This window comes from Ipomoea nil, unplaced genomic scaffold (genome assembly GCF_001879475.1).
Source record: "Ipomoea nil cultivar Tokyo-kokei standard unplaced genomic scaffold, Asagao_1.1 scaffold3069, whole genome shotgun sequence".
Classification (NCBI taxonomy): domain Eukaryota; kingdom Viridiplantae; phylum Streptophyta; class Magnoliopsida; order Solanales; family Convolvulaceae; genus Ipomoea; species Ipomoea nil.
Genome location: NW_017619497.1, coordinates 8,569,811 through 8,591,557, shown reverse-complemented (window position 1 = coordinate 8,591,557; position 21,747 = coordinate 8,569,811). Strand labels below are relative to the sequence as shown.

At 36.3% G+C, this 21,747-nt stretch overlaps 3 protein-coding genes and 1 long non-coding RNA gene across 5 annotated transcripts; 1 reads left to right on the top strand and 3 right to left on the bottom strand.

The window, feature by feature from the left end:
- The first annotated feature begins 904 nt into the window (after window positions 1–904).
- Window positions 905–4,099, top strand: LOC109165034 (lactoylglutathione lyase-like). Its single transcript, XM_019313635.1, has 3 exons — window positions 905–1,220; window positions 2,810–3,150; window positions 3,766–4,099. Exons 1-3 carry the CDS (start codon window positions 991–993, stop codon window positions 3,855–3,857), a joined length of 663 nt encoding a protein of 220 aa, XP_019169180.1. The 5' UTR covers window positions 905–990; the 3' UTR covers window positions 3,858–4,099.
- On the bottom strand, window positions 3,464–3,794 carry LOC109165038. Its single transcript, XR_002051471.1, has 2 exons — window positions 3,726–3,794; window positions 3,464–3,675 (listed from the first exon to the last, which is right to left on the bottom strand). It is a non-coding gene; the product is annotated as an uncharacterized LOC109165038 (long non-coding RNA).
- Window positions 4,100–4,261: 162 nt separating the features above from the next.
- On the bottom strand, window positions 4,262–8,619 carry LOC109165029. 2 transcript variants are annotated; one of them, XM_019313626.1, is made up of 11 exons: window positions 8,481–8,619; window positions 7,703–7,768; window positions 7,526–7,587; window positions 7,240–7,396; window positions 7,036–7,079; window positions 6,924–6,942; window positions 6,565–6,833; window positions 5,899–6,408; window positions 5,556–5,768; window positions 5,247–5,417; window positions 4,262–4,735 (listed from the first exon to the last, which is right to left on the bottom strand). In XM_019313626.1, exons 2-11 carry the CDS (start codon window positions 7,728–7,730, stop codon window positions 4,598–4,600), a joined length of 1,611 nt encoding a protein of 536 aa, XP_019169171.1. In that variant the 5' UTR covers window positions 7,731–7,768; window positions 8,481–8,619; the 3' UTR covers window positions 4,262–4,597. The 2 variants fall into 2 exon arrangements, with proteins under 2 accessions (XP_019169171.1, XP_019169170.1); XM_019313625.1 differs by having other exon boundaries at window positions 6,565–6,942; window positions 8,481–8,618.
- Window positions 8,620–10,991: 2,372 nt separating this feature from the next.
- On the bottom strand, window positions 10,992–16,297 carry LOC109165027 (leucine-rich repeat receptor-like serine/threonine-protein kinase BAM1). The gene is made up of 2 exons (XM_019313622.1): window positions 13,117–16,297; window positions 10,992–11,773 (listed from the first exon to the last, which is right to left on the bottom strand). The coding sequence occupies exons 1-2, from the start codon at window positions 15,686–15,688 to the stop codon at window positions 11,364–11,366; spliced, it is 2,982 nt and encodes a 993-aa protein (XP_019169167.1). The 5' UTR covers window positions 15,689–16,297; the 3' UTR covers window positions 10,992–11,363.
- Between the last annotated feature and the right edge of the window lie 5,450 nt (window positions 16,298–21,747).

Genomic DNA, 21,747 nt, shown 5'->3' with positions numbered 1-21,747 from the left:
TAACCCAATTAGCTACCAGTTATTTAGCAAACACTCCCACAATGAATTTAATCAAAACTTAATTGAATAATTTGAATTAATCATACAATTGATAGAGTCAACAACATATGCTCACAGTAACTTACGCTTAGAGGAAAGCACGTCGTGGTCGTACGGTAAGACGTGTTTTGATTGTTTCAATGGTTTTTGTGTTTCTTGATACGAAAACATAGCCAACTGATGTGTATAAAGTTAACTAGTTAAGCAATCTTAGAGTAAATAATCCGAAATAATGGTGATAAGAATGCATGGTACGTAACGTATGTATATGATTGTATGCCACGTTGGCCTGACTTGTAGATTTGAAATTATTATTTTTTAATTTGTGGGTATCTCTCCAAATTTATTGCAAATAAGGATATCCTAATCGAGTTGGTCATACTGTTAATTTGATAACCACAAAATTTCACAAAATTTTAAATCCAACTGGATCGATTTCTTTGGTTTGAATAGTCAGTTAAGAGTAATCTAGACTGATTAGTTCACCCATTCTTGATTTGAGTCGATGACAACTTAGGCTAGTGCACCTAGAATTTACTTAGTGCATAATAATCGATCTGTGTATCATGATTAATTATATTATAAAGTGAATCACGGATAAATATTCATTTTTTGTATTTTGAATGGTAATTTTTAATGTATTATACATGCATTGAGTGAACAGTACATTAAAATGAATCTTTTTACAAAATGAACATATAGTACAATTAAAATGAACTTTCAATGTGCTAAAAATGAACATTAAATCAACAATTCACGTATAGTGATTGAATAATGTTTTTTAGTGGGCAAAATCTGGCCAACTTCCAGCTAAGCTTCTCTTTCTCTATACTCATTGTGCTTATATATATGTGTGCTTATCAGGAAGAGAACCTCACAGCTCACATATCAAATCCTCTTGCTTGTCAAAGTTTCTTGAGAGAGAGAAAGAGAGAGAGAGAGAGAGAGAGAATGGGGAGAGAAATTGTGAGAGTAGATGAGAGTTTGGAGTGGACAAATTCTTCTTCTTCTTCTTCATTGTGTTCAAGAGATGATGAGGAGAAGAGAGTGCAGCCTCTATTGGCACTGAACCATGTCTCCTTTGTGTGCAAATCTGTGAGCAATTCTGTGGAGTTCTACGAGAGAGTTCTGGGTTTTGTGATGATCAAGCGACCCTCTTCTTTCGACTTTGAAGGAGCTTGGTGCGTCTAATTAACACACACTACCATTTTCCTTTATAGTTTTATAATTCTTGATTAGACTCGATACGAAATAATAACTTCTACTTTGTCGATTGATCCCCGTACATTTCTGTACGGGGTGCAATCATTCATGTTTTGGCGCTATATCACGTACTATCAATACGTACTTCAGTACCGGCCTGTTCCCAAAGCCCCCAAAAGGGTGTGCACGTGTGTAGTTTACGGGCTATTACACAAATGACTGAGGTTTAATTTATTCAATATATATAATACACATCATTGGATAGTGGCAGTAAATTTCTCTCGTCATAATAAAAAACACCTACTCTCAAAGTACCTGATGTAACAATGAGTTGAAGTATGTATCTTATATGATTATACTCGATACAAAACATATTGATGACATTTAATTAGCACTTTAGAATTCCTCAAAAAAACATTAATATTAATATGAAGTTATAAGTTTACTCCTTTTTTTTTTTCTTTTGTTTTAGTTTTTCTTAATCTAGCAATATTAGTTATCACTAAGGTGGTATGGGTTTCAAGTTCTAATGATTAGGATCATCACTCCCCACCTACTATTCAATTCCAAGAAGAAAGAGAAAAAGTCAAGACTTGTCCCATACAAATGGTCCTATCTAAGTTTTATCATAATGTTGACAATAACATAAAAATAAATATATATTTTCAAATACAATTTATATCTTTATTTAAAATAAAACAAATATATTTTAGATTCAAGTTTCACACAAAATTGTGACAGTTAGTATTAAATATTATGGAGTAATATTTTTTATAGTATCGATTGGTAAAAGGTTAATAATAATATGTCTTAGTAGTATTGATGTTGATGATATAAATATAACAAATAATATTATATATGTAATTGTATTTGATTTTTTTTTTTTACATCGAAAAAAAATTATAAAATATCATATACGGAGTATGTATTTTATAAAATCTTTCTTCAAATTTTTAAATCCTTTTTGAAAATTGGAGTAATATCTTAGTTAACATGTGAACCCTAATTTTTCTCTAGTCGTTTTCTAATGTTTCATTTTCTTAATATAATTGGGACCTACCTGGGACACCAAAGCCACGTGCTAAAATAGTAAAATAATCATAGTGTCTATAGAATTTAGGAAGTACATAAAAAATAAAAATAGAATAGAATAATAATTAATAATAAGCAGGAATATTGAAATGCATGGCAATCCAAGAGTTTAAATATAGGTACGGTTTGGTATCATAGTTAAGCTTATCAATTAATTTTAATTTATTTGAATAATATTAGATGTTTGACTTAGTTAAACAGTTAATATAAATGTTTGATTAATTAATTCTTTTGTAACAGCTTATTGCACCAAAAAGTTGTTCAAAACAATTTTTTGAGAAAACCATTTTACATGTAACCAGATATTAGTTAACCGCTAATTTACCAAACATCTTTCTACAATCAACTAATACTATTAATTAGTCAAATTCACTAACTCAATCAGCTAACAGCTATTTACCAAACACACCCTTTATTTTACTTGTCGTGTTTACTGTTTACCAATTAAAATTAAAGGTGCACTGTACTATTGCAGGTTGTTCAATCATGGGGTTGGGATCCATTTGCTAGGAGCAGAAAATGTACCAAAAAAGAAAGGGAAAATAAACCCAAAAGACAATCACATATCATTCCAGTGTTCAGACATGGACTTAATCATCCAGAAATTGGGTGAAATGGGGATTGAATATGTGACAGCAAAGGTGAAGGAAGGTGGTGTCATAGTTGATCAGCTCTTCTTTCATGACCCTGATGGCTACATGATTGAGATTTGCAATTGCCAAAATCTCCCTGTGCTTCCCCTCTCATCTTCATGCCCTCTCAAGCCTAAGTTCCCAAATGCCATCACCACTCAACAACCCCCCTCTTCGTTTTACGGTACGTTTGGTATAGTTACTCTGAAATTTTCACTTTGAGTAGTTGAGTATAATAGGCCAGATGAATATGATTTGCCAAAGTTCAAAACCTGACTAGTTTTGAATTTATATAGTTGAGTGTAGCATGGGGTTGGATGAGTAGTCGAGTATAATAGGTCAGATGAATATGATTTGCCAAAATTCAAGATCTGACTGGTTTTGAATTTATAGTTGAGTGTAGCATGGGGTGGTGGTAAACGTGAGGGAATTGGCATTTGTAGTATAATAACTCAGACAAATGTGATTCACAAAGTTCAAAAGCGGACCAATTATGAACTTACCATTGAGACTAGCATGAGAGATAGTGTTAAATGGGAGGGCATTTTCGTCTTTTTACACTTATAGTATAATAACTCAGATAAATGTTATTCATAGGGTTCAAAAGTTAACTGGTTTTGAACTTACCGTTGAGAGTAGCATGAGATGGTGTTAAACGTGAGGGCGTTTTCGTCATTTTGCACTCCTAGTATAATATAACTCAGACAAACTAATTTTGAACTTATCGTTAAGAGTAACATGAGATTATTCTGAACCAACCAAACATTAATAATTGTTCTTTTTGTGAATGTGAATGCAGGGAAAGTAATGTCTAAAATGCAATGTGCTCCAGAGGTGGAACATCTAATGATGGAGAACTTAGCTGTGGACATGATGGACATTTCCTTTTGAGGTGTGGCATGCACTAGAGAATGATTTTCTCCAGCCAAACATCCCTTTGTAGCCTGCAAGAAAAAGAGAGAAAAACAAAACAAAACAAAAATTATTGAAAAAATAAAAGAAATGAGGAATTCTGCAATGATGTAGAAATCTTATGTACCATATACCATGTTATATTATGACTGGGGAGAGTTGATTTGTGATGTGTGAAGTATTATTGATTGTATATAACAAAGTATTCTTTGTTTCTATTACAACTCTTAGTTTGCTTTGTAAATTTTTTGATTGTCAAAATAAATATAAACCAACCTATATTACTTATAACTACCAATTCACACTAAGAACGCCATTGAATTACAATGAGATAAACCAGCTTATATTACCCATAACTGACCAATTGAAAATAAAGACTGAGATTAAACCGCTTCAATATATCCAAGAAATACTAAATATCAGAAAGATATAGTCTTAGCTTTCACAGCTTGTACAATAGTGTTGAAATGAGGATAGAAAAGCACATGAAAGGGGGTACTCAAAATGCAAAAAAAAAAAAAAAAAAAAACTGAATCTTTGTGACAAGAAACAGGAACCAAAGTGCATTTCTATCTGGAGGGTTGACCGAAACTAGCAACAACCTAAAACTGCTAAACTATATTTAGAACACAGCAACCGAAACAAAAACATCGTAGTCCTGAAAAAAAAAAACATCGTAGTCCTGAAAAACAATGTATAGAGAGAAGCCTTTCTTCAATTCATATACTTTCCAATGGCTGTGAATTTAGAGAGAGGTTTTTGGTGAGACTGATGAGAGAAGATGCGGCGGTGTCAGAGTCGTTGGATTTCAGCAGCTCTTCTGCTGAGCTCATATTGTCTCCTACTTTGAATTGCATCTGCACCAGTATACAAATAGCAAGCAGCAGTTCATTATTGGCACCCGATGGGGAAACTAGCCAGTTCATGGTTAGAAAGTTCGGGAGTGCAGAAAGCTTAAAAGGTCAGTTTTATCTGTCATAAACCTTAATGACCACTACCACGTGATAAAATGACAGTCCATTAACCAGCTTGGTTGGCGTGAGTGACAGTGCACTCTCATCCCTTAAAAGAGAGGTCGGGAGTTCAAACCCCCTTTCGTATGGAAAAACCAATATGGTCAACACTTAGCCCCTTAATTGGCCAGGCCCGGTGCAAACAAGAATTAGTCTGAGCATGGTACGGGCTTAAAGGTGCCTTCTACAGAGGACCTACTCAGGCCACCTCATGATCTAAAAAAAAAGAATGACAGTCCATTGAAGAAAGTTCTAATTCTCTAAAATGTGTGTCACGTTCAATTTACTTTATTGTTAGTCCATTATCAAATTTCTTGCATGTACAGATCTTCGGTGTATGAAAGAAGAGACTCACATGGACATTCTTGTTCTGGAATAGACTGGCTTCAGAATCTGTAGTAGTGCTCCTTTTGGCCTTGAGTGATCTCTCTCGGTCCTCATAGAAGTCAAAGTCATCCACTAGAGCTGATTTCTCAGAGTAACTCTTAAATATGTTGAGCATTTCCAAACCTTCCTTCAAGCCGATCTGAAAATTACAGAAGTATTGTTCAATGCATGTGTATACTCAATATTTAAAAGTCAGTGCTTTCAAGTTATTGCAAAAAGATTTTGAGGGAAGAAACACGCAAAATGGCATACAATTACAAGTGCCCATTCGGAGTACCTCTTGGGTATCTCGACTGTATGTAACAGCCCTATTATCATTGTTTTCCAGGATAATATGTCTCAACCGATTGTTGGGGACATCTTTAACTATGTGCCACTTCACTGGGAAGAACCCACTCCATTTATCAAGCTGCCAAAAATCCAGTTTTTTGTTAAAATCGACTCTCCCTGTCATCTCTGCCACACCCACAAACTGTCCACTTCCATTTACCTTAAATCCAGAAGCAAAGAAATGCAAGAATTAGCCAAAAAATGAACAAATTGCTTAAAAATGAACTCTTCATAGAACTTCAATTCCAATATTTAGAAGGGAAATGAAAAACTGAGAGAATGCAACTTACAGAAAAGAAGAGGAAGACTGGACATTTTGTTCCCGTTTCACTTGCTTTTCTTTCAGCATCACAGAAAGCAGTATCTAATTTCTTGTTGCCATTTGGGGTACTAGACCAAACATCATATTTAACACATTTGTGAATGTCATCTTCACTGAATGACTTGATAACATGGAACTTTGCATGGTCATACTGAGTCTTAAAATCTTCTTTGTTATAATTTTTCCGTTGAATGGTCATTGCTGACAGCTCATTTTCGCCCGACGGTTTTGAGGGATTGCTCTTACCATTGGCCCTTGGACCACGAGTAAGCTCAGTCGAGGCATCTATTACTCCATTCCTATTGAAATTCTCTCTGGATTTGGACCTAAAATTACCATTCCAGACTCTGCCATTTGTTTGATAATTAATCGGACCATAGTGCATAAAGCCTTGGTTTTGGTTGATATATGGTGGAAACTTCCCAACCGGGTGAAACCCATTATTCATATGGCCTCCAGACTGGAAGTTCGAACCAAACTGCAAATCGCAAAACATGGAAGGATTAGAACTTTGACTAACGGAATGGGGATATTATAAGCCATCTGAAGAGTGTTCCAAGTAACAGTCGAGCCTAAATGGGATGCAGATAAAATTAAACTTAACTTCAGAGATAACTTCTAAAGCATACAGTACCTTGTTTAATTGTTTAATGGGCTGACTTTGCATGGAGTACTTTGAAAAGTTCGATGAATTAGTAGACTGTTGACTTTCAGAATTCAAAGGCAAAGGCAAATTATTTGTTGAAAGGCCATGGTTTGTTTTTGAAGAATGAAAACCATTGGACTTTACTGAACCATTTGTGCCAACTGTGGATTTAAAATTCCTTGTTTTAGGAACCATACTATTTGTAACATCTCCTCCATATGTTGAGCACCACGTGGGAGTCGGTTGCTGAAGATATCCTGATGATGTATAGGGTTGCTGTTTCCCGTCAGAACCGATAAATCCAGTACTATAAGGATTATAGCTGGGAAGATAATAGAGGTAAGAACCATTATCTGATTGGATGCCCTGAGAATTGTTAAGAACATATCCATCAGAAGGTAAAGCGAGATTTTACAATGCAAAGGCAAAACAACATCAGCGGAAAATAAAACCACCTACCGCATTAAAATAACCTTGATCATCATTAAGAGTTCCATTATATCCTGCAATAACAAGTCAATTCTCGGTCAGTCATTTAACTGTAAAAACTAAAGTGAAACGGTCACAATGCTAACCTCATCTTCAAAGCTTAAATAATTTGTTAGCTCTCTAACACTCTATGTGCCCGATGGAAAAGAAAACATTTATTATTCACTATCTAACCTGCATAGTAATGGTCATAGCCACCAGTAGGTGGATAAAGAACACCGGGCTTTGAAATGGTGGCTTGATCAATGCCATCATTAACCCCAGTGGCAGCATTCCCCAAAGAAGGAATGGAAGATAGTGAATCAGATGGTTTTCCTTCTTTTCTGGAAACCTTAAGACAAGTAAAGAAACGAAAAGGTCAAAGAATAATGAGAGAAAAAGAAAATCAAGTGCTCATAATGATAGCAGGAAGCCTAAATTTTAGTATTGTGAAACATGGAAAAATAAGTGTAAAGCATACCATTTCCTTATCAGTCATTTCAGTAATTGATTCAGACTTCAAGCAAGGAGCAATTGCCTCAGCTAAAAAGTAGTTAAGTAGTAACATACAATGACAGCAGCCCCTTTTTGTGTGTGTTAAAAACTAAAAACTAAAAACAATGTGTACAAAATACCAAAACAACATTAAAAAGGATACATTTCTCCAATATCTTCTCTCCAGCCATTATCAACCTTCACAACCCAATTCTCAACCTGAAATAAGCTGCAGCCAACAAGACAGAAAAATATCAACAAAGCAGGCAGATGGCAAACATCTATGTAACCAAAGTTGTATTCTTGCTCAAACTTCTTTGCAAAAGGCTCCAGAGAAAGATTGATCACCAAAAAGAAGTGACAAATCAAAAAAACTTCCATATTATGCAACTTCTTTACCCTAAAGTACAAAATTCACAAAAGAAAAGGTCATAGGACCATTCCCCTAAAGGAATCACTTCTTCCACACTAAAACAATTTCAATTGGATAAACCAACAGTAAATTAAAACAGAGAAATGCATTTCATTAATATCCTACAAAAGTATCTCAAAAGGGAAGCTACTTTGATAACAACAAATTACAACATGCAAGGGATGCTTCATCAATAAGCAATGAAAGAACATTTCTGTCTATTCTCTCAGAGACCAAACACAGTGTGTTTCAACCATCCCCACCCAAAAAAAAAAAAAAAAAAAAAAAAAGTTCTTTTAGCCAAAAACTGGGAAGATACGCAAAACACGCGCGCATTGTGAGCGAAAACCTCAGTGTAGCAAAAGCTAAGAACTTTGCAGTGAAAATCCTACAAAAACAGTGTTCCAAATATCTATTTAACCTTGATAAACTCTCTCTCTATACAACTAGATCAAGCAGCAAAGAACGACACTATAACAGAAGAAAGAAGTAATAGTTTCACTGTCAAGAAACAAGCAAAACCACCGACCTGGAACGCAGAGAACCGGCGGTTTGGATCTAGCCGGAGGTCCAGAAAAACGGCGTTGGAGCTCAAAGCGGCTGTCCTATGGGGAGTGAAGGCGGAAGAGGAAGAGAACAGTAAGCAGAAATGAGCGTAAATAGGGGAGGCGTGAGGGGTGAAGGAACTCAGAGCCTAAAACCCTCGAAGTTTGATCGACGGTCACGATTGGTTTTCCATTGTCACGGGAGACGTTTGCGTCCGTTGATGGAGAGGAAGACGAATGGAGAGAATTGATTCTTGTGTTGGCCCAATGGCATAAAGTTCCAGAATTTTATACTACTGGATTTGTAGCATAATAACTATACTATTTATAATCCCAAATGGATAATGACATTTTTGTAAATAATAAAGATACAGACTACATTGAGCTAGCCTCATAATAAAACACAGATGGGCTCAAATATGAACATAATTATAAAGCTATATATTCATAATTTTTAACTTTCATATTCATAATTATTGAATTCTATATTCACAATTACAGAATTCTATATTCATAATTATAAAGTTATATATTCAAAAAATGTGGATTTCATATTCACAATTATTGAATCTCTATATTCATAATTAGATAACTATATATTTTTAATTATGTTCACAACTCTATGTCATAATTATTATATGTTCGTAATTTTTGAACTATATATTCATAATTATGAACAGTTTTAGAATTTGTCCACCTTGTAAGGTGGATACGGTTACACAGCAGAATTTGCCTGGCTCGAAACACATCCGAGGCGTAAGTACAAACACTCAATATAAGATAGATAAGTTCTACTAAATATAAAAAGAAAAAATGAATAAGGGTCAAATAGACCACTCAAGTGCGCACTCAATTGTAATTAGGTCCTTGGACTACGCAAACTCATGCAATTCAATCCAAAATTGACCTATTTACCTGGCAAGCCGGTTACCGAATTCTAAAATATTTTTTAAAATAATTTTAAATAAAAAAAAACTATAATTAAAATTTATTAAAAACAAAAACATATGTCATCTTCGTCGGAGACGAACTGAGACGGAGGGATCTTCGTCTCAGGCCGTCTCCCTGACCGGGGAAATGGCTTGAGACAAAGGTGGCTTCGTCTCAGGCCGTCTCCATGGCCGGGGAGATGGCCCAAGACGAAGCCGCCACTTCCTCTCCGCCAGAGACAAAGTGGCAGGCAACTCTTGGGCCGTCTCCCTGGCCATGGGGACAGCCTGAGACGAAGGTGGCTTCGTCTCAGGCTGTCTCCATAGCCGGGGAGACGGCCCAGACGAAGCCACCTCTTCATCTCCGCCGGAGATGAAAAAGAAGACTTCTTCGTCTCCGGCGGAAACGAAGGTTTTTTTTTTATTTTTAATTTTTATTTAAAATTATTAAAAAAAATATTTTAAAATTCAGTAAGTGCCTTTACAGGTAAACAAGTTAATTTGGATTGAATTACATGATTTTACATCATTCAGGGACCTAATTATATTCTTTTTTAGTTCGATGGTCCAATTGCAATGTGGTGCGCAATTTAGTGGTCTATTTGACCCTTATTCCAAGAAAAAAAAAAAGAATAACTCAAATTTGTCTTGTAATTCTAGGCAACAAAATGTCACAAGTAAGACAATCTTAAGATGGCTAAACATGCTTTGTTACTTTAACCATTATGCCAAAATGAAGTAAATTAGTCTAGGTTAAATCACCTTACAGAAAATTGAACTCTTGTGATTAATAAGTTAATTGTTCCATCAATTCATTTGCCCCAATTATATATTTAAACTTAATCTTAAGCAGCTAAGCTGTTACATTATTTAGGTTTATGTCCTCCTTATCCAATTTCCAAGAGCATGTTTGTATAATTGTATTCCTCCCCCTATTTGTATTATAATGATACATTGGGCTTTGTCAGATTTGGTCTTCTGAATGCAGGCCACCCCAACAGCCCATCTTCAGCCTCATCCAAATTTATAATGGGCCATAGCCCAATGTTCAATTATGAAAGAGATGGGGAGTGGAAATTTATATCGTGCACGGAGATTCACTGTGCACTGTGGACCCTGATCCAATACACATAGTTTGACTTCATAATGTATAGAATTTATGTTCATAATACATATACATATAAGCACGATATAATGAAGACACATAAACACTTAACATAATACACATAATTCATATTCATAATGTATATAATTCATGTTCATAATGCACATAACTCTTGTTCGTTATATTATGTTTATGTGTATGTGTATTATGAACATAAATTCTGTGTATTATGAACATGAATTTTGTACATTATAAAGTCAAATTATATGTATTGGACCTGGGTCCACAGTGTTGTGGACCTTGATCCACGATATAACGATTGATGGGGAGTACCCCATAGAGAAATCAAGGTCTGCGATCTGATAATTATATACTTTTTCAATATTTTTCAGTTTAAAGAATCAATTTCCCACAATTATCCAAAAATCCTAATGTAAAAAATACTTTCAAAGTACAAAATCTTGCACACTAGCCAACATTTTTCTTATAATTAAATTCATCCAAAAAAGAGACCAACAAGTACAAGGTACAAGTTTGTATGCACAAGGGTACAAAAGCAGCCTTGCAAAGCCAATTGGGATTGCCTGCATATTGCCCTAAAAAAATACCCCAACAACCAAAACTCTATCTACCACCCCTACTACTACACACTAATGATGCCTAAACAAGGTAATTTAAAAAATCATAATTAAGTTAATTAAAGCACTATTAATGAACTCAACATCCTATTGAGTGTTCATTAATTAAAGAACACAAATCTAAACACCCTTAATCCCATTATATATATAAACTAATAAAAGTAATAATTATATTATATCTATTTAATTCCTTAATTATACCACAAGATTTTGTCTAGTTTTAGGGCTAATTTTGTCCTTTTCAACATTTTTTGAGTGCTGAAAATTCAATGAGGACGACGAAGATTGGGAGTGGCGTGGGAGTTCTGAGAGCATTTGAACAACTTCTCTCATGGTGGGGCGTTCAACGCTGTTCTCTTGCACACAAAGCATGGCAATGAAGAAGAGGTGCATGGCTTCATCTTTGGGCACTATGGTTAGCCTTGGATCCACAATTTGTGTCACCTCTTCTCTCTTACAATTTGTCACCCTTTTGCTCCATTGCACTATATCCACCCCTTCTCCAAAATCACCGACTGGGCGACGCCCCGTGATCAACTCTAGTAGAACGACTCCGAAGCTGTACACGTCGCTCTTTTCATCCACTCTCAAGGTGTAAGCATATTCTGCAATAAGAAATAAGTAAAATAATTAATTTACCATGTACTTATCTTGAACTGCAATATAAATTATCAATATATTTAAATTAAAATCTAACACATAATTATAGTGAAAAGAACTTAATTAGTTGAATATCCAAAAATACATGACTCAAAAAGTTGTCATTGAGACTAAAGTGTGTGAGTGTAAGGGACACGTAGGATACAAGTCATGAGCTACAAGTGGAAGGTGTGGGGTCCATAAGTTTAGTGGGGGACCATGATCTTTACTTAGATGAGACGCGTGGAATGACGTGCATGTCTGTTACCTTTCTTGACAACGGAGGCCTGTTACTTTAGTCTTTAGATATAGATTTTTTACCCGGTCTGTCACTCAGTCAATCGGATCGAAACCTCCTTGAATAATGGGTCCCATCGGTTTCATCGCCGGCACAAAATTAAGCGGAAACACTCTCTCTACCAATCCTTCCTCGTAATCGCGGCCGTTGATCGCTCAATTACACGCTGTGCGATTCCCCAAAAAAATTCTTTCCCCACGCGCCAACCCCCATCCCATAAAATCACAAGGAACTTTTGTCACCATGATTTACGTCCTCTCAAATGTTCTGTCGGATCGAGGTGTGGAGAGCCTTTAAGGTTAGGATTCAATAAGAAATTTTTGTTATTGTTCCTAAAATGTTAAATCTCAATCTCAAGGGTTATCTTCCTTCAGTCCGACATAACATATGAGAGAATATAAATCGTAATAATCTTTGTTTATAGGGTCATTGTTTCTAAATTTCATCCATATAACTAACTAAACTGCTCATATAGACATTGATCTTTGTCATATCACTTTAGCATGCGGATCTCCACATATATACAATACGATACGACGTCATTCTCCCACTACCCATTTTCTCACTAATTTATATTACTACAAATAATATATATTTTTTAATAATTATAAATTTTAAACTGTTTATCTACGCCCAATAATAATAATCAGCAGTATCTAGTACAACTCTAAACACATACAGAGTACATGATTAGATTAGATACAAGAAACACAACGATTTCTCCTAATTTGTAATTGGAATGAACTTTTCTATAATGAAACAAGAATGTTTAGCATGCTAAACCCCAACTCAAATATGTAACACTAAATTATATATTATTACCCATATAATAATGTTAATTGTTTTGAGTTAATTTACCAAATCATAACAAAGTTAAATAAGGGGTTGTAAATTTAGACTTGAATCTCATCATTATATTTTATGGGGTAAAATTATAGAAAATGAGTGTAAATGTGTAATGATATAATAATTTGTAACAAGTGAGAAGAAGAATAAGGTGATATTACGTACCTGGGGCGATATAACCATAGGAGCCTGCAATGGCGGACATGCACTCGGAGGCGGCGCCGTCGACCAAGAACTTGGCGAGCCCGAAATCGGCGACGTGAGCTTCGAAGCTGGAATTCAAGAGAATGTTGTTGGATTTGACGTCGCGGTGGACGATCAACGGCGAGCAATCGTGGTGGAGATAGCACAAACCCTTGGCGGATTCCAAAGCGGCCTTGTACCGGAGATGCCAGCTCAGGAATCCGCCTTTCTTGCCGTGCAGGGCCTCGCCTAAGCTCCCGTTTCTCATGTACTCGTAGACCAGAAGATTGGTGTCCTTGTTGGAGCAGAACGCGAGCAATCGGACGATGTTTCGGTGTCGGATGTTGCCTAGGGTCCGGATCTCGGCCCGGAAGCCGTGGTCGTGGGTGGTGTTGTTGAATCCCAGGAGTTTTTTCACTGCAATTTCGACGCCGTTGGGGGTTTTGCCGTGGTAGACTACCCCGGCGCCTCCCCGGCCGATCACATTGCCGTCTCTCAGGCATTCCAGGACGTCGGACACCGTGAAATCCAGCTTCTGGAATGACGTCATTTTCCACGAACCCGACCCGCTTTTCTTGAACGACTTGGCCTTGATGATGGCGGCCGCCGCGAAAATCAGGGAGCAGATTAGGAGGCCCAGCGCGAAAATCAGCTTGAAATCTCCGTGGGATTTCCCCGGCGGGCTGGAGATTGGGGCGAGGTCGCAGGGGTTGTTCAGAAAAGATCCACAGAGGTGAGGGTTGCCGGCGAAAGATGTGGCGTTGAAGAAGGCGAATTGGCCGGATTCTGGGAGCTTTCCGGAGAGATCATTGAAGGAGAAATCAGCCGTTGTTAGGCTTCTCATTGTGCCAATGGACTTAGGAATGGTGTCAACTAAGTGGTTTCTTGACAGGTTTAGGTAATTCAAGATTCTTATGTTGGAAACCTGGGATGGAATTGAGCCAGAAAGGTTGTTCTGGCTCAAATCCAGGTAAGTAAGATGGATGCAGTTGCCAATCTCAATGGGGATTTCACCTGAGAGAGAATTTTCACTGAGGTCAATCTTGAGAGCCTGCTGGAGTTCACCTATGGAAGGCGGGATTGGGCCGGAGAATGTGTTCCCACCGAGGAGGAGAATCTGCAGGGAAGTGAAATTGGAGAGGGAGAATGGTAAAGCACCTGAGAGCTGATTGTTGGAGAGATTCAGCCTGCCTAAATAGGCAGGTTTGGATGAAAAGTTTGTGTTTTCAGACAAAGTGCCAGACAGCAAATTGTTTTGGAGCTCAACTAAGTTGAGTTGTGGCAAGTAAAGGAACCCATCTGGAATGCTACCATTCAAGTAGTTTTGGCCCAGCCTGACCCTTACTAGGCTTGAACAAGAGCCCAGCTTTTCTGGGATTGAACCAAACAGGAAATTCTTTAGGAGAATCAGAACTCTCAGCTGGTTTGAGGCACAGAGCTCATCAGGGATGGTGCCGGTTAGCTTGTTTGAGGATAAATCCAGCTCCTGCAGCTGCTGGTTCCTGCCAAGATTCTCCGGGATAATGCCGGTGAAGTTGTTCATCCACAGCCCAAGAACTTGAAGCTCTGGGAAGTCTGCAATGAAATCCGGTATTGACCCATGTAATCGGTTCATGAACAGGTTGAGAAGCTTGAGATTCTTCAGGCTGTTGAGCTCAAATGGGATTTCCCCAGTGAGGGAATTGGCTGAAATGTCAAGATAGATTAGGCCTGTCAAATTGCCTAGCTCTCTTGGGATAGGACCAGAGAGAAGGTTAATGTGCAGGAAGAGAGTGTCAAGCTTTCTCAAATTCCCCAATTCAGCAGGAATGGTGCCATCCAATTCACAGCTTGAAATATCCATGTGAACAAGATTTTCCAGCTTCCCAAACTCCCTTGGAATTCCACCCACAAAAACATTGTAATACCCCAGATATATCTCCTTCAAGTTTGTGAGATTTCCCAGTTCTTTAGGAATCTTTCCATGGAGACTATTCCCAGCAAGCGACAAGTATTCCAGCCCAATCAAATCCCCATAGCTCTCCGGGATTTCACCATAAAAGAAGTTCCCACCCAAGTCCAAGTACTTGAGCTTCTTCAAGCTCAAAAGGCCAAGGGGCAAGAAAGCTGTGAAGTTATTGTTGTAAACATCAAAAACTTCCAAATTTTCCAGGCCTGAATAGTTCCAATCAAGATTCCCACTAAGCATGTTGTTTGATATGTTCAGAAACTTGAGGCTGCTCATATTCTCAATCTTGATTTCACCAGTGAAGTTGTTGCCATCAAGATGGAGCTCTGCCAGCCTATCCAGGCCAGCAATTTCAGGGGAAACAGAGCCATACAGCCCCATACCGGACAGACTAATTGAAACGACTCGGCCATGGGAGCATTTGATTCCACTCCAAGAACAAACTGAGCTGGGATTCGAAGTGTTCCAAGATTCCAAACCAAGATTTGATGAAGAAAGGGCATACTTGAAAGGTACTAAAGCATGAAAATCAGTGAGCAGAGAGGAAGAACAAGAAGAAGAAGCCACAAGAGAGAAGAGAGTGGTGACAAGAATAAGGGGCACCATGTTTTCTTGAAATGAAGAAATGTTGTTTCTTTTGGCTTTTCTAGTGAGTTTGGAAGGATTTGAAGAAGAAACAAAGGGTTTTATGAGGCTTTGTGGCAATGGATTCTCTACAAAAGGGAAGAAAAGTTGGGGGAATCTGAGAAACCTCAATTTTGCATTGATTTAAAGAAGAACCAAACATCTTCAAAGAGAGGTAGCATAAAAAAGACAGTCTTCAAGTTCAAGGAAGAAGCTAACCCTCCCCTTTTCTCCCCTTTGCTGCTTTTCCTTTTCTCCTTATCTCTCTGTGAAGAACACATCAAAGAAATTGGTTAAGTGTTTGTGTTATCTGTGATGAAGCTATTAACCAAAGCAGAGAAGACCAAACAGTGATAAAAGCAGAAGGAAAGCAAAGTGCCCTCACACTCACTTTTGAAGACAGCCGTTGGATAAACAGATTTTTAAAGTTCTAGGCTTAGAGGAAATGAAAGTAAAGTTATGATTCTCTCCCTTTCTCTCTCTCTAAGAAGTGAAATGACAAAAATACCCTTTGATGGTGTAATTATTTTGAATTGAGAAGATGATGAAACTGCACTCTATCTCACTCATAAATCAAGAATGGCTGAGTTGTCCTCCTTTAGATATTTGATGAATGTATGCCACTATATATATACACACACACATTATACAAGGTTACCTTTGATGGGGCAACCCATGCCAAGTTAATCAAGTTAGTCAGACTGTTGACTTAGTAATCATAAGGTTACAAGTTTGACTCTCTGTGGGAGCGGTCTATTAACTTTTTTAGTTTGAGCCAGTCAACTATGAGCAATTTAGGCTGGCTAAGGTCACAAGGCGCGATTTACTCAGTGCATATTTTTGGATAGTGACAGCAAGTTCCCATCGTAATTCAAAAAAAAAAAAGTTATCCTTTGACCCTAGTATGATGATGACACTAGCAAGAAATGCAGATTATATTATGGCAAATAATGCTGGCTTCATAATTCATGTGTGTGTGCTATAATATAATTATACACACACAAATATAAGATTCAATAATAATGATTCATGCATGTCTCTAGCTACATGTAGTATATTTGATGATGATTTTAGGGTCTCTTTAAATTTATAAATAAATAATAATTGTTTGAGGAAAGTAAATATGGGTTGATGTGTAGTACAGCTAGGCCTACATGATGATACCATAACATTCATAAAATGAAATAGTAATAAAAAGAAGAAAAAAGCTTGCATTCCATATGTCCATGTTGATTAGTATTAACAAATTAACCTTTGCATTTCTTCTCAAATCACCAACATTATCCAGTTATTTTAGTAGATAAAAATAACATTTTTAGTAATAATATAACATTTTTTTCACCGATTTTTCATTTCTCAAGAAAAATAGAAAATTCCAAGATTTATTGTCTCTCTCACACACACACACACACACACACACACACACACACACACACACACACATATATATATATATATATATATATATATATATATATATATATATATAAGATATTTCATTAGTAATAAATTAATAATATATTCTACCATATCTATATAGCAGAGAGCACCAATATACATTCTGTTCTTTTTTAAGAGTATCTAAGATATAGAGTAAAAGACACATGTGATAATGTTTATTATTTAGTTATTATAGGTTATACTAATGTGCAGATTAGATGTATTTTTAAGGAAGTAATATTATGTATATATGAGTTTTAGTACACGGAAAGCCACTAGAGTTCGTGATCAGGAAGTTCTGGAAATGCCAAGTGATACTAAGAGAGTTTTGGTTCAAAAGTCTTTTATTTTGAGGAGTAAATTGACTTTAATAGCATTAGACTATGGAACACGTACTGAAATTTTTGCTGACAGGGGGTAAATGACGCTTACCTACCAACATGTCAGGTCGATCGCTCCACGTGCAGTGTAATTAGCACCAAGGCGATTCAGACTATTGCGACGTCTAAAATGACATGCACTTCACGCATTGTCCATCTGTCTGGGTATGGTCGACTTCCCGGTCTTGCATGTCAAAAAGCATGCCACCAAGGTTGAAAATGGTCGAAAACTACCATATATAGTCCCGTATATCCCCATCAACATGCATGTGTAGTTAATTAACTAATTTTAGATAGATACAGATAGAATATAATCAATCTCAAAACTTATAAAGAGTCTCATATTCTCGGTTACTAGACCATAAAATTTTTTATTGTTAATTAATTAATTAATTGGTTTTAAAGTGTAGTGAGTAAATCTTTGTCTCACTGCAGCCTTGGAGTTGGGGACATGTGACTGCAACAGCCTGCAGTTGGTTGTAAGAAGGGTAAAAAAGATCGGTGATTATTAATACATCATTACAATGTTCTTTGAGGAATGATCAATATATAATTATGTAGTGTGGATAGGTCACAAGAAACAAGGCAACCCCAGAGAACTTTTTTTTTTTTTTTTTTTTGCACTTTAATTTCTCTTTTCTTTTTCTTTAATTTAATTTTTTCTTGTGCTTTATTCCTCTTGCTTGGGTTGCCTCCCCTCACAGCACTGCCATTGGGACCAACTCTCTATGCAAATGTGTATATTTGAAAGCTTTATTAGAAGTTGGAATAGTCCTAAAGAGAGGGCTGAAAAGTTAAAGCAATGTTGAGAGTGCTAGAAAAGAGAGATTTGTATGGCATTTGCTTTTGATCTTCCACTTCAAAAAGAACCCAAAAATCTATAAAATTAAATTAAATTATAAAGAAAAAGCCCTTCATCTCCTATATATATCTATCTTTCACATGGAAAAGAGTGCTCTTGTATTGTGTGTGTTAGCTAGTTTGGAATATATTCTAAGGATAATTGGCTTTAATTTATATAGAATGTGTGGGCACATTTTCATGTATGTTTATACACATATACTACATATTTCAAACTTCTATATAATATATGTTAAAAAAAAAATTCAAACAATGATATAAATTGAGTGGTCACCATATACTTATTTGATGTCAATATAGAGGCCAAAGTCCAACTACCAAACTCATATAAACTAAGCAAAAAAAAAAATTGTATTTTCGATTTAGTTACACCTGACTCCGTTCATATACACTTTCTCAACCTATTGAAGCCCCACTAGGGCTCAAATTCATAATTTCACATTTGGGAGAGTCACTTCATGTCACTAGGCCACAAGCTAAGGTCATTGGCTAAGGTATTGATTTTCTAACGCCTACAATCATGTATGTTATTTAAGTTAGGATTTAGGGTTTAGGATTTAGGTTGTCAATACTTGTCCCGTAATACTCCATGCAACTGGACATGTCATGCATGTATAATTATATACAATAAGAAAAGTATCGATAATAATCAACACCTACTGCAGAAATTTTTAAAAGTTATATAACAAAAATAGTCACATCCAACTCTAATACATAGTATATAGGAGGAAAAACAAAGTCCATAGGTGCATAATGCATATATGGGAAATATCAAATATGTACATACAGGGAGTGGAGTGAAGTGAAGTTTCCATTATATTCAAATAAAAAATTGATGATGAAATAGAATAGTGGGTTGTTGGCTCCACTGCAAGTTTGAAAAAGCAAAAAAAAAAAAAAAAAAAAAAAATGATGGGCAAGGTAGCTAGGGCAGACTGGTTATTGCTTGATATCAAGGTAGGGGTCCCTGTCTGGTAGTGTATCCATCAATTTGGTGGGGAGATCTAGCCCTTGTGAAGGGTCATTTTCTTGTGGCACTGTCCCCTTTTATTGGTAATGCCATTACATATACATACACTTATATTACATTGTTTTCCCTGCAGCTGAGCTGATGATAAAAGCCCTAGGTCCAACCTAGGTATTCATTGCTGTCATTAAAAAAACACCTATCTAGGTTTTCTTTTGTGTTTCTAAAGCATTGGTTAAATGATTAGCATATACTGTATATATATGTGTGTGTTGGGATTTGTGTATATAGATATATGTGAGGCCGGATTTGGATACTCTGAAACACTGGGTACAATTAATGCGTAGAATTGGAAAATAATAAAGTCATATCGATCAAGTTGAGAAAAATAATTAAATCTCGTTGAGTTGGACTGAACACAGAAACCTAATAGATCAAGAAGGTTTATTTAAGGCCGTCGTGACGAGACCTTGGCAATTATGTTATCCATGTTTGCTAGGGGTAGACCTTAGCTTGTAATAATAATTGTTGTTGAATTATATGCTAAAGTTTTATATATGTAGAATAATATTATTGTTGAATAATAGGAGTTAGGAGGAGGGAGATGATCTCCTTTCATATAACTAATATCTATCTATTTTTATTTATTGAAATATTCGCAATCACTATTTAGCCAGCGAAGTCTGGTTCTGTCAATAATATTTATTTATTGTCCCAAAAGCAGTGAACAAGCAGTCGTTATATTGTAAACCGCGGTGCATGTAAAAACGACGCCGTTTCTTTAAGTAAAGAAACGGCCCACCGTTACCGGTAACGGAGTCCGCATGTTTGGTGTATTAAACACCAACTGACACTACAGTATATCTAAACCGACACTGTCTCACGACAAATGAAACTGCAGTTGTATCAAAATGATACTGTAGTTGTGGTGAAATGAAATTGCAGTGTATATAAAATGAAACTGAATAACATTTCACATATTTGAGTGTATATTGTATAATGAATATGTAATTACATCAAAATGATCATGTAGTTGTATTTTAATAAAACTATAGTACAGTGTATATAAAATAAAATTAAATAACATTTTTACATATTTGAGTCTATAAATATCGAATGAAACTGTAGTTGTGTTGAACTGAAATTGCAATGTATACAAAATGAAACTGAATAACAGAGTTACTTTTTGCGGAAGGGTGCGGAACGACGGAAAATGAATGTCGTTTCTTTTCATTTAACAAAACGATGTCGTTTTGATGCACCGCAGTGCACGATATAATTGCCGTGAACAAGTGGGTGGAATATGATCTTTATACCTAAAAGTTAACTTAGGTGATCCCTAGAGCTACAGAGGTAAACGTGATCCAATCCAGACATTCTGGTATCCTGAGTCTTTTTCCCACACTTATCCTACCATTTCATGTCATGCCTTTAAGTCTGGCGACGAACCAACTATGCTAAGTCTCGGAGACAAGTTTAATTCTTACCAAAACTCTCACTCCTGTTGTCTATTCTGTGAGTCAAAATTTTGTGAGTATTTCCAACCATGAAAGTACTTTATATTACTCGAATACTCGATAATAATTGTTCACTCATGGTTAAATTAGCCAAACCCATTACGATACCTATATTAAATTTTGAATAATAATCAGAATTGAAAAATTCGAATCTTATATAAGATTACATGGTGATAAATTGTAAAATAAAAGACAGCTCAGATCGGAAGACGACGTAGTAGTTGCTGGGCGAGAAGCTACGATGAGGGACCTGAGTCGTCGTCGTCTGGCCGTGCAGGGCGGTCGGAGACAGGAACCACCAGATCGAGGTACGGTGGTACAATGTCGTTTGCGGTGGCGTGACATACAACCTTGTTTGTCTTATCGTACGGCCAAGGTTTCATCAGGGGAAGATTCCAAATGCTGTATATAATGGCTCTTCATCAGAACTATTCAGAAGCTAATGAGCTTCAAGTCAATTATTACAGCTATCATTGCTTTGATCAGAACCTCTCAGTCATATGACTTTGGGAAAAGCAACTTCTATAACAAAGACAGACCGATTTCTTCCCCTTTTTTCTGACCATTATAATTTTTTTTCCCTCTTTTTTTCATTTTTCCCCTAAAAATATATGTTTAATAATACTATATTTATTCAAGACATGCATACAGAGGTTATTTGTTTGTGTTTGTGTGTGTGTATGTATATAGTGGTTCTTTGTTTGTGTTTGTGGATGTACATTGTGGTCCGGTTGACAATTTCATTAGGACCACAATAATATATCATTTTTTTTTGGACAATAATGAAATCCGTAATCACTATTCTTATCTCAAAAAGCTGAATCCCCAACCTAACGGCCCTCCATACTCTGACCCGACAAAGCATGTGGGGAATGT